A 13,320-nucleotide genomic window follows, 5' to 3' on the forward strand; every position below is an offset into this window, starting at 1 on the left:
AACCGTGAAGATCCGGGGTAGAATAGGTCTTCAGCAACCCATGCTTGCCGTAAGAGGCGAAGATGCTTGTCGTAAGAGGCGACTAATGGGATCGGGTGGTCAGGCTCGCTGACTTGGTTGATGCATGTCATCTTATCCCAATTGCGTGGAACGATACCCATGATGTCAATTCCTGGATTGTCTGGTCCAGACTCGATTAGTTACGGACAGCTGTCATATAGCTGGAATACTGTTGAGTGCGGCGTTAAACGACAAACAAACACAAATGTAGAAGTAGTATTACCCGGTACATATCATAACAGTTAAATCTGCTTGGTTCACACATGGAGTGCGCTATTATCCATATTTCCAGTACCAGGCGTCCTGTAGGATGTGCGATAGTAAAACTTGCCGATGCCGATGTATATTATGTGATAATTCCATATGAGTGAGTGAGTCAGTCGTTTGTGCAGTTATTCGCGGCGAGCGAGTCAGGAAATGTTTCCCAAATATTATCAAAATGTATTTTTCTGTTTAGGGAAACTAAAATTTTGAAATCTACAATGCCAATTGTAATATAAAAAATAAATGAAATATGTCACTTTGTACATGTCACCATGAGTTGTGCTAATTTGTGTGAAAATGAGGCCGGGAAGTTAGAGGGTCAGTGTGTCTTCACTGCATGTGTTGTACAGGGGAGATAACACTGGGTGTGTTGTACAGGGGAGATAACACTGGGTGTGTTGTACAGGGGAGATAACACTGGGTGTGTTGTACAGGGGAGATAACACTGAATGTGTTGTACAGGGGAGATAACACTGGGTGTGTTGTACAGGGGAGATAACACTGAATGTATTGTACAGAACAGATAACAACGCATATGTTGTATAGGGGAGATAACACTGAATGTGTTGAACAGGGGAGAAAGCAGCATTTATTACTTGCCCGTGAAGAGATCACCCGTTTGATAAACATACAGTTGTATTACACATTGTGTAATACCAAAACGCGTGCTTATGCACACTCGATGACCCCAGCAACCTTGTTGCTAGGCTGACATCACATGGCATTGTTTGGCAAGTAATAAATAAAATACTAAACTCGCTCCCGTGTAAAACCAATTTTATGAAACTCATGAATAGCTTTCGCTCATCAGATACAACTATTCACTCGTTTCATAAAATTGGTACGACACGGGAGCTCGTTTAGTATTCTATGTGTTGTATAGGGGAGATAACACTGCATATGTTGTACAGTGGAGATAACACTATATTGTAAAGGGCAGATAACACTGCAAATGTTGTACAGGGGAGACAACACTGTGTATCGTAAAGGGGAGATGACAGAACGTGTTGTACAGGGGAGATAACAGTTACACTGACCAGATGGGTGGACATACCTGATCGATTTCACAGAGAAAGTAAGAAAGATGCTGTTTTAAGCAATAGTCCAGTAATATGACGAACGAGCATGGTATAATGCTGCTTTTAACAACTAGGCTACCCAAATGTATTAGAAAATGTAATCATTAAGAGGTTTCAGTGAGTGAGTGAGTGAGTGAGTGAGTTGGGTTTAACGCTGCTTTTAACAGTATTCCAGTTATATCACGGCGTGTCAGCTTAATGTGGGAGGAGAGCCCGAAATGATGCAAGTCTCAGACGTTTACCTCTTTGGTGAAACCCACGTGCACGGGTATGGTGCGGACAAACCTAGAAACTTGTCGGGGCGAACCGGGATTCGAATCCACAATCATAGGTTCTGCACAGCGAATCGCGTCGCTTGGGTCAACCGTGCCCCCTACAGAGGTGATAGAAAGAGGAGTGGTTTTACATGAAAGAAGATCGGGTGATTGAATTTTGTTTTACGCGTCACTAATGTTTCTGATTATCAGGGTGCCTGTAACAAGAAGTTTGGACAAGATGAGGTGATTCTAAGTTTATACACTCCTTGCACTTATATAACGATGTGCATGCTTAATGCTGCTGGTAGTAGTGCGGACCTGTGCCAGTTTAATAGTGCTGTCGTCACAAAACGAAGAATGTGTGATACATTAAAATCAGATCATTTACTTTCTGTGTTCAGATGTGATGACACCTCCATACGCCGAAATCAGTTATCCGCCTTCTAAACGATGATTTCACTTTACACCATGTCGATTAGAAAATTTTGTTTTTAACAAAATAGAATCCACGCAGGACACAAAAATCTCCCGTTTGAGTGTACATCCCATAGTCCTTAGAAATAAAGTAGTTCCAGTCATGAGTGCTCTTGAGCGGATATTGTCTTGATTGCTTTTGGTTTGAACACTGATTTTGTTTAAGGAAAGTCCAATGTGATATATCTTTGGTGATTCAGGACAACCCCACAGGCTCCCCTGTGGGGCAGCCAAGCCAAGTCATCATCTGGGTTTATCATGGATTGGAGTCGCCAAAAGATCCTGGCAGAGCATTGGCCTCCGTGGCCACAATGATCCTTTAACAGATCAAATAACGAAGGATTAATATCTACTTTTTATTACAGGGTAAGAATACAGAAAACTAAGTGATTACAATTGGCAGGTTAACTAAAGGTAAACATATGATGCGCACAGAACTAATCATCCACTGATCAGCTAATTCAGTGTTCAACGTAATCAGGACTGGGACAAACACCTCCACCTTGGTCTGGGATCAAGGTGGTCACATCTCCATGGTTACCAACCATATTACCTGTGGCCATCAAGGAATTACATAAAGGGTTGCTGATGTTGTCTAATCTCCAGAGTGGATCCTGTAGCTCACTTCCACTCTATTGCTGTAGCTCACCTATCAGATGTTTAATGAACTGAAATTGCTCAAATCTTGGATTCGAACAACTTGGGTATTTAGATCACGGCCTTAGTGTTGCCAAATAAAACATCAAAGATTCCTGCCTCAACAGAGAGTGTCAAGAATACCTGGCCTTGTATTTCAAGCTGAGATATTGGTAAATCTCATCAATGGCATTTCTTAGTCTCCCTTGGACACCTTCATGAACAGCAAACCCAAGTACCAGACCTTTCCATTGAGAAGACTAATCTCACTCTGGACGTTATGCCAACAGTCGGGTGTTACATACTGGTAACCATGGGGAAATAATTCTTTCCAGAACCTAAGGTTTTGAACAGCATGGGATATAACAACACCAATAGCATCGGAAATAAAACATTACATTCAAGAACAATTTATCATCCAAAACAGGCTTCCTACTTGGAGAGACCAGGCGGTATCTCCTAGTGCTACAATGAATTTGCATCACAATGCTTTGCAGACCATTGTGATGTCATTGGTTACTATGATACCACAATCAAATTACACCACTTTTCTCCCTGCCAATGAAGATGGTTAGCTCTCCTTTTACACTCAAGGCATGGGTTGTTATGGTTTACAAACTGAAAAAGTTGGAAGAATGATTTGGATAATAAATAGAATCTCAGCCTCTCCTTTGGATATCAAACCATATCAACACACGTCGATAAAAAGGTAAAACTCCTCAGCAAGCCTCTGCATATTAAACCTTTCTTTTATCGACTCTTTACATATATTTTAATATCCAAAAAGACACATGGATGAGATTCTCCATATATTGGAAGCATGTATCAAGACAATATCATACCAGACAGTAATGCTGGAACAGTAGATAAAGATATTGGAACATAAATTTGTGTGATTATCTTATGTAACTTAATGCCTTCTCCAAGTAAACATGTGGAACTGAAAATGAAAAGATACATTGAAATATATCCAAGAAGAAATCCAAGTACACCACAGGATTGGATAAACTGAAACTACACAGGTTTTAGTTTGGAAGGTTACTTATAAATCCTTCTAGTCAGTGTGAATACTGTGAGCAAAGACTAGGCATCAACAGTGTCTAACTGAACAGAATGTATATAACAAACACATGCAAACATTTTTCACATTACAGTAATGGTGATAAGAGTTTACATCAAATAATTATGTACTGCTAATACAAACTTATGTAGACAAATCCACAACCCATCTGCAAATGCCTAATATGGACAGACACAATATATGGATAGCAGACTTGAATATCATTTCCGTAACCATGGAGGAAAAAAAAAAGGGGGGATCACTTGGTAAAAAACTTGAAATTTGACAAATTGCTCAAACAAAGAAGTATGAAAATGAGCAAAATGTTGTATTCAGTACAAAGATGGTACAAACCAAGTTTAAACAATGGGAACAGTCATTCCATTATCTTTGACGCAGCATGTGTGTGCAGAGTACCAACCTGCTGTGTGATACCCTTATAAGAATTTTCTGCTGGAGCAACATGACCTTACAAATGTATTAAATTATAAGCACGAAGACATTCATTATCAACACTGGTATATTACAGGTTTTGATTACCAAGTTCTTTTAATACTATCCTTCAAGTGAATATTAAAGTTCTGACACTGATGATGAAAAAGTATCTCCTGGAAACCAAAAGTGTTCAAGCTACTCATAACACTCATAAGTGAGTGAATGAGTGAGTATGGTTTACGCCGCTTATAGCAATATTCCAGCAATATCACGGTGGGGAACACCTGAAATTGGCTTCACACATCGTACCCATGTCGGGAATCGGACCTGTGTTTTCGGTGTGACAAGTGAACGCTTTAACCACTAGGCTACCCGACCGCACCCCCGTATCACTCGTGACTCACGAGTCATGGGCATATACCATATAGAACATAGATGCACCATCTTACTACACATCATTAGATATTCAATAGCTTGCTGTGTGATACAGAAAGACCATACCTTGTCCATTGTCAAGAGAGACAGATAAACACAATGTGCACTTGGTACATATCTCTACCTGCTATGGTTATTACAATGTGGGTTCATATACTGATATACAATTACTTTACTGAGAACTATTTTGCCTTTCAGAAAACTGATCTGTATGTAGGTTGATCATAATGCTTTTTCAATGTATATATAACAGCTTAAGCTGCATCCTTCAATATCCTGAGTATGTAACAAAGTGAAATAAAATCACATTTCTATTACCTTAAAATCTTGCATTATCATGTGTCCTATATCATCACTCTATACCATCCCCTTTGTCTGGGAAGCAATGTCACCATCACAATGAGATTTAATACTCTAGGATGATATGACGGTGCAACAAAGCTATGTAATTGCTGAACTTGTTAAAAGCTGTTCCTGTGTGGGATGAAAGTTCATGGTATGCCAAGTCTCAGTCTGAGACCAGAAGCAAGTGTGGACTGTTTCCCCAATGTCCTTGGTTACCATGACAGGGTCACTCATTTATTGGAGACGAGAAGCGAGAACATTCTCTGATCAAGTGGTATTTGTAACCGTGGAGGAATTTATAAAAAGATCAGAAACTTCAGAAAAATGTTTCCAAATCCTCAATGACAATGACAGGGTCACCCAGTTACTTAAGAAAAGAAGCCAGAACATTCTCTGATCAAGCAGTATTTGTAACCGTGGAGGAATTTATAAACACGGATCAGGAGTCTGAGAAAAATGATCCCAAATTTGATACAAGAAATATTACATCCTTCGAATCAAGCAGTATTTGTAACCGTGGAGGAATTTATAAACACAGATCAGGAGTCTCAGAAAAATGTTTCCAAAATGTCCTCACTTACAATGACAGGGGAGCTCAGATATTTGATACAAGAAATATTTCATCCTTCGAATCAAGCAGTATTTGTAACTGTGGAGGATTTCACAAACACAGATCTGGCATCCCAGAAAGATGTTTTCAAAATGTCCCCCGGGTAAATGACAGGGAAACCTACAAAAGGCAAGCTGAGCACCAGGTTCATGTCCCAGGATCAAGAAGCATTTGTAACAGTGGAGGATCTTACAAGCACAGTCAACTCCATCCACACTTTGTTGGGAAAATTGCCTCCATTCACATGACTCGACCCTCAGCCTCATGTCAGCAGTCATTGAATCAGAGGAGGTTTTACTAAGACACCAACCTCCATAGTTTGACTGATATCTGTAGGTGCTGACTGCAGCTGATTGCTTCATGTTGCATAGCTTGTTTACAGATATTTAAACATTGATTAACATTACTCACACTGTCCTGTGTGTATCATTGTAGCTCACCTGATTTCTCAAAGATACCAGGCACAAAAAAAATATGAGGCCCCTGAAACTTGTTACAGGGTCACCTAATTGTGCCACAATGGCATCATCTTTCATATCTTAGCTGTGTGCCTACATGTGGCAGACAGCACTCTGGTATCATTGGATGGATGGATGGACGACATGCTACGGAGCATATGATCTAAGTTAGCAGCTAATTACTCAAGCTTTATCAATGTGTCACAGAGTAACCTGTGGTACCAGTGTGACAGATTTTGTACTTACAACTTTGTTTAATGGGTTGTGTTCACAGGAAAACAAACTTTTGAAAGCCTTCCTTGTAGCACTGCTTGTCTTGAACATGAATGAATACATGCCTGTGGAGTTGGAGTGGGGAGAAAAAACCTGGACCATCATGGCGGCCCACTTTGTGTACCCTACTTTAAATCAGATGCCTGGCATTTCATTGAGATCAAACAGTAGTTTAAGGACTTCAGCATGTTTCCCAGGGTGTGTGTAGTGTCTCAAAACAGCCTTCAATTTAGAGCTGATTTAGTATGCAACATTTTCCAAAATCTGACAACCAACCTGAGCTCCACCTACAATAGTACTAGTTGCTCCTTGATTTGAAAGCACTTGCTCTAAGTGGTTACCAGAATAAGATATCATGGTGGTTTGGCTGTCACTAGTGTCTCGAGATCTTACCAAGTTATAACTTCATTATTTGAAAGTGGATAAAATATTTGTTATGAAATAAATCCCTTTTCAGGTAAAAATAGAGCCAAAAGAATATGTAGCTCATCTTTGGATGTTTGCAAAGTCATCAATCAAATAATTTGAGTAAAACATTTAACCAAAATCAAATTGAGTCATTGTAACTGGGATCATAAATACATGTATCACCAAAAGACATTTTGTGTAACATGCGAAGATCAAAAGGAATAAATGACCCAAAATCCAAATGCACAAAATATTTCTGTATCTAACTTCAACTCAATGTGAAGAAATAGCAGAAGCATCAACCAAACATCTTCCAGAGGCAAGTGAGTTAACTGACTATAAAAGTCCAGTTTCCACCCTTGCCGAACTAAAAAATACTCACGGAAATGAAAAAAAACCTGTTTTTTTTCGATCTCAGAGTTTAAATAAATAGTTAATATACAAAATATATACATATTCAAACAACTCAATTAGTACTAATTGGGCCGTGGCACAAATACAGCGTACCAAAGGTTTTTATGTCTTTTTACACGTAAAAGTGTGTAAAAATATGAAAACAGACTATTGTGAAACTGAGCATAACCAGGTGTTAGTAGATCAAGGTGAATGTCCATGACCTATGACACCTTGATGACAGGTGAAAACAGGTGCTTGAAACCCACGTGCATGTGATTTGTCAGTCATTAGTGATTTGTGAGTGGCATTGTGGGATAGTGAATCATCGTCAAAATATCAGAACGTAAAAGTAACATATTCCCTTCTCAAACAACAACTTACATGTCATTATTATTATGTACATAAACATAGCTGTTATTTTTATTGTTGTTTTGATAACTTTTTTTTCAAGCTAATTTGCATAATGCCTATAGCCTGTTTCTGCCATGTCAAGTTTTATTTTTGAATGTTGAAGTGCCTACAAATTACCTCCTGTGAAGTACATTTTGTATTGAGTTCGGCAAGGGTGGAAACTGGACTTTTAAAGTCAATTAACAGTCTTGCCTCGGGAAGATGCAACCAAATTGAACTAATATATGGCTGAGCTGGATCAGATTAGAGTAATTTGTTCACAAAGTTTTAACCTTGCAAAATGGTTTCAGAGCTTTGTCAAAGGTTGAAAGTCGATGGACGGACAACATGCCATGACATACACCAACCTCAACCGATGGTACAGGCAAGGTAGAGAATCTCAGACCATTCAACAAGTGTTGCAGAAAGGATGGACATTATAAAGGAAACAAAGATGTTACATGGGAGGTTCCACAGGAATGTTGGCTGCATGTTTAGCACTTAGTTCAACTGATCATCATTGTCATGTAATCTTTTCTTAGAATTGAAAAAGATTTGCTTGATATAGAATAAGTGAGTGAGTATGGTTTTACGCTGCTTTTAGCAATATTCCAGCAATATCACAACGGGGGACACCAGAAATGGCCTTCACACATTGTACCCATGTCTGGAATCGAACCCAGGTCTTCGGCGTGACGAGCGAACGCTTTAACAACTAGGCTACCCAACAGCCCCCGATATAGAATACAAGTAAAATCCTAGATATTTTTTTATATTTGTATACTTATCCTGCATTACTCCTTAATGCATATTACTGCTTGTTTCTTGACAGAGAAAAAGAGCTGTGTGAGGGTCATTGCTTGAAGAAGTTGCTCTAACTAGCTGAGAGGCCAGCCCATCACGCAGCTCCCACGTGACCAAAGGAAGTGACGTCACAGATCCTCACATTACTCTTGTCACTTGATGAGAGAAGACCTGTTTCTTTTGCTGTAACATAAAACTGATTCAAACCCTCACGTGTTTGCTATCTGAGTTAATGTTGTCTTGTCTTTGTGTTGTGCCTACGGTTTGTATTTTGTACATTCTATGTTTGATTAACAGGTGCATAACGTTATTAGATGCTTACTGGCGTTTTCTCTGTCAAGAAACAAGCAGTAATATGCATTAAGGAGAAATGCAGGATAAGTAAAAAATAACAGAAGTTAAGGAACACTAATCTTTTATAGCTGGTGGGTATTGTTAATACACAGTTTTCTATTTCTTGGTGTTCTTTAACTTCTTTGGGGTGGTATACTTTTTTTCAATATTTTGCAAATCAGCTTTATACCAACTTGTCTGTAGGACCAAGGCACCTTAATGGCTGATCTATCTTCCAACACAATGTTGTCACTACGAAATGGACATCTACCATTGTAGACGTTCATCTGTGACAGGTAGATTGGCTTGAGTTACCCCTACTTGGTCTGGGAGAATTTAAAGAGGGGACTTTGCATGGGTAAAACGGCTATTCTAGGACGTTTGAATCAAGTCCCAAAACACTCCTTGTCAGTTGCAGTGGCCAACACATATTCCATGAACAGTGTACAAGCATATTGGCATCAACAGACGAGTTGCAGCCTCAGTTAACTGCTACACAGGCTGTGATGATCCTTCTTATGCCATACTCACCAGGGTGAGTGAGAATGATTATGCAGCTGCTAGCAATATTCCAGCAATATCAGGGCAGGGAACACCAGAAATCAGCATTAGAAATTGTCACAAGTCTTATAGTCCTTGCCAAATGCCCAATAGTTAGGGCATCCTTAGGACTCATAGTAAATTGCCCTTCTTAAGGGTATTGCTATGTTTTATAAGGATTAGTGGAATAATAATGTCAGTTTCTAACACTGCAGAAATAATCAGTTATCATTGTGTACAATTGAAAATGCATTTCCTGCAAAGGACATGGTTATCTTCACAACTCATAGATACGTTACGATTTTATAGTGTGATTACAGCCCAAATAGGAAATGATGGCTGAGATGAAATAGAGGGAATTATGGGCTTCAAACACTGTACCCACATGAGGAACTGAACCGGGGCATACTGCGGGATGTTGAACGCTTTACCCACTAGGCTACCTCACCGCACCAACACTGACAATAACACTTCAAGGGACACGATGTTGACTGTTCTGAAGCATTTTTTGTAAACATATTTTTTGTAAACATTAGCTGACAACCTCCGAGCTTACGAAGTTTCAGTGACCACACCATGGGTGTACGCTTATCATGTGACAGACATACTACTACATTGGTTGGATGGTTTGTTGTTTAACGCCACACTCAGCAATATTCCCGCTATATGATGGCGGTCTGTAAATAATCAAGTCTGGAACAGACAATCAAGTGATTGATATCATGAGCATAGATCCCCACAATTGGAATACGATGACATGCGTCAACCAAGTCAGCGAGCCTGACCACCTGATCCCGTTAGTCGCCTTTTACGACAAGCATAGTCACCTTTAACAGCAAGCATGGGTTGCTGAAGACCTATTCTAACCCGAAATCTTCACAAGTCTCATACTACTACACCTGAGACAGTGAGGTGCATGAAATATAGCTTTACACATCGAAGAGACCGTATAGCTTGCTCTCCTTAGGGCTTTAATGACAGCACGTGGAGGATAAACATGCAAATGAAAATAGTTTTTCACATTTTAGGATATTTTCTAAAGGAAAGTTATGCTTGTCTAAATGTGTAGACTCAGACAGACAGGCTTTCTCTTCAATTTGCCTCTAATAAAAAAACACGACTGAAGCATGTTTATTCTGCGCAGCGCTTGCGTTGTTGGCTTTGCTTTGTTGTTTTGGTTTGAGAATTGAATTGGGCATGTGACGTCACTTGGAAACTATTTCACGCATCATTAACACATTAACAAAAACACACAGAACTGTCAATATACTGACCATCAGCAGCTAGTCAGATAAAACATATTTAAATTTCAATACATTTCTCTTTTTACAGGAAAATTAACTCCAGTAAAATCTGGAAAGTAATAACTAAAGCATTGATCTTTTTAAGAAATGTAATAAATTGGTGCAATATGCTAACTTGATCAGAACGTTTCATCAGTAATCTCTGATTGCTGATTTGAAATATTCGTCATGGTTTTGCAATAAAGTCAAAATTTGGCACAATTAGAACAAGTGTTCAACACGTTAAAAGCCTCAAATATCAGCATATATCAAAACCCAAATACATATCCAAAAGCACAAATCACTTCCCTTTCAAAAAGATGTGGCACAAATAAACTTCCATCATTGTACGATCTTTATGACTTCTTTCTGGTCACAAAACATAAAATGATATTTCTACTGACAACAATAACAACGGTGTAACGTGGAACATCTGGAGGAAGTCTGCTTGTCCTCAGCGTCGGCAGCAGAAGCTGAGAAGAAGGAGCAGCAAGCTTCCCGTGGTGGAGATCAGCAACAGCTGTTGCTGACGATGATGTCGGGGACATCTACTTCTTCTTTTTTGTCTTGCTAGCAAGTCTGAGCTGCAGCTCTTCAATCTGTTTACGTAGAGCCTCTTCTTCATCATCATCTTCATCATCAACTGAAACAAGTATAACAAATGGAACATGATGCTTGACGTGTTATGCTTATATTGTTTGTTTGTTTAACGCCGCACTCAGCAATATTCCAACTGTATGACAGCGGTCTGTAAATAATCAAGTCTGGACCAGACAATCCAGTGATTGACATCATGCGCATTGATCCACGCAATTGGGATCGATGACATGCATCAACCAGGTCAGCGAGCCTGACCATCCGATCCTGTTAGTCGTCTTTTACGGCAAGCATGGGTTGCTGAAGACCTATCGTAACTCTTCACGGTTATATTCTGAAATCAAATAATGCATCTATCAATACATATTCATGAAGACATCTTGACTTTTAGGATGTGATTCACAGTTTGCAGGTGCATGTTAATGCACGGTGAACAATTTCAACGTTTGTTTGCTTGTTTGTTTGGAGCATGAAACTCATACATGTGGTTCTTGAATGTGAACAGCACACAATGCTTGCTAAGCTTTGAGGCGCTCAAAAAGACATTTTCGCTTAACCCTAAATAACATCTGAGACAATTCGTGGGTTGAGTCCAAATAGTCGCACAACTGTACGCCACCGGTTGAGGGAGCACAACATCTGGCCCAAAGTCCATCAATGTGCCCAATTATGCTTCCAAGTTACCGTCAGCTTCGTGCAGGCAGCATGGGATGTTCAGAAGACATGACTGGGGCAGTATGCTGTTCACATAATGGGTTATGTTTCATCTGGACAGCACTGATGGTCATGCAAGGGTCTACAGGTGTCCTGAAGGACATTTCAGTGACTCTTGTGTTACTTGATGTTGGCAGTTTAGGGGGAAAATTGAAATGGTGTGTGGTGGCATCGCAACTCACGGGAGAACAACATCGTTGTTAATGGCAGTATGAATTGCGTATGCGTCAAGGACAACATCATTCAAGATCATGTTCTGCCCAAGAGCAAATGCAAACGCAACGTTATGTTGCATCAGGATAATGCCAGCTCACATGTTGCATGACTTTTTTAATGGGCAGCATAACATTGCTTTACTGTCATGGCTGGCTGTTTCTCCATACCTCTCCCGCATGTCTTGGATGAGATAGACGATGCCTACAACAGGACCAGAACCAGCCAGTAAGGCTAGGTCAGTTGGGACAAACTTGTGTTGACATTCTGAACAACACCCCCCTGGGTTCAATGCACAGCCACTGCCTGGCCTGTATCAGGTGGTGAGGTGAAATGGGGTTTAACGTCGCGTCCAAGATTATTGCACTTATATAGCGACGTGCATGTACGTGTGTGTGTGTGGCTGCTTGTGCTAGTCCAGACTGATGCCGATTTAGAGTGCTAGCTCACTGAGATACCATGCCGCAGTTTAACATGAATACCCCACTCAGACACAGTATACTGACTCTGAGCCGACCAGTCCTTGTTTTATCCCCTTAATGCCGAGCGCCAGACAGGGTAACAACAAGTACCATCTTTAAACGTCTTTTGGTATGACGTGGCCGGGGATCGAACCCCGGACTTTCCGCTCTCCAGGCGGACGCTCTACCACTAGACCACGGAGGCGGTCTCTCGCCTGTATCAACACACATGGTCACACCCGATATTGACATTGTTGAGTTGTTACACTACCCCTCTTTTAGGGCGTGTCACCTGTTGCCTGTTGCCAGGTATGGATTTTGTCAATGAATTTGTAGTGATAAAACATTTATCAGACGAATGACCCAATATTATATTGTTCTTTTCAATAACATAACATTTATACCACTTTATATGAATCACAGTTACTTTTTTTCTGTTAGTATACATGTCATACTACAGACTGAATTTCAACGTTAGACAGACGTAATTTAACAAGGTATTATACCACAGATTGAATAATAAAGTAGGGTGGGACATAACAAGGTGTGATACATATTATCATGGCTATACCACAAACTAAATATAAAAGTAAGGTGGGATACAACAAGGTGTTATACATATCCTGGTTATACCACAGATTGAATATGAAAGTAGGTGGGATATAACATTCCTGCTGGTCCTGTGGGCCGGGGCAGATACAGCAGAGATCCTATTCCTACGGAAATCAGTGAATCAGCAGAGCAGTGGGCCAGTTAACAGCGTATACTCACATATTCTCATTGGATGTTCATATT

The 13,320-nt window shown here is 40.0% G+C and overlaps 1 protein-coding gene across 2 annotated transcripts in view; it reads right to left on the minus strand.

Annotated features, from left to right (window-relative positions):
* Window positions 1-2,492: 2,492 nt before the first annotated feature.
* Window positions 2,493-13,320, minus strand: part of LOC139453376 (tudor domain-containing 6-like) — a 50,206-nt gene continuing 39,378 nt past the window's right edge. For both annotated transcript variants that reach the window (XM_071235057.1, XM_071235056.1), the window contains exon 25: window positions 2,493-11,183. In XM_071235057.1, the coding sequence (XP_071091158.1) occupies window positions 11,089-11,183 (95 nt within the window). In that variant the 3' untranslated portion in view covers window positions 2,493-11,088. The remainder of the gene's footprint in view (window positions 11,184-13,320) is intronic.

This window comes from Haliotis cracherodii, unplaced genomic scaffold (assembly GCF_022045235.1).
Source record: "Haliotis cracherodii isolate W230 unplaced genomic scaffold, xgHalCrac1.p SCAF_9, whole genome shotgun sequence".
In the NCBI taxonomy this organism is placed as follows: domain Eukaryota; kingdom Metazoa; phylum Mollusca; class Gastropoda; order Lepetellida; family Haliotidae; genus Haliotis; species Haliotis cracherodii.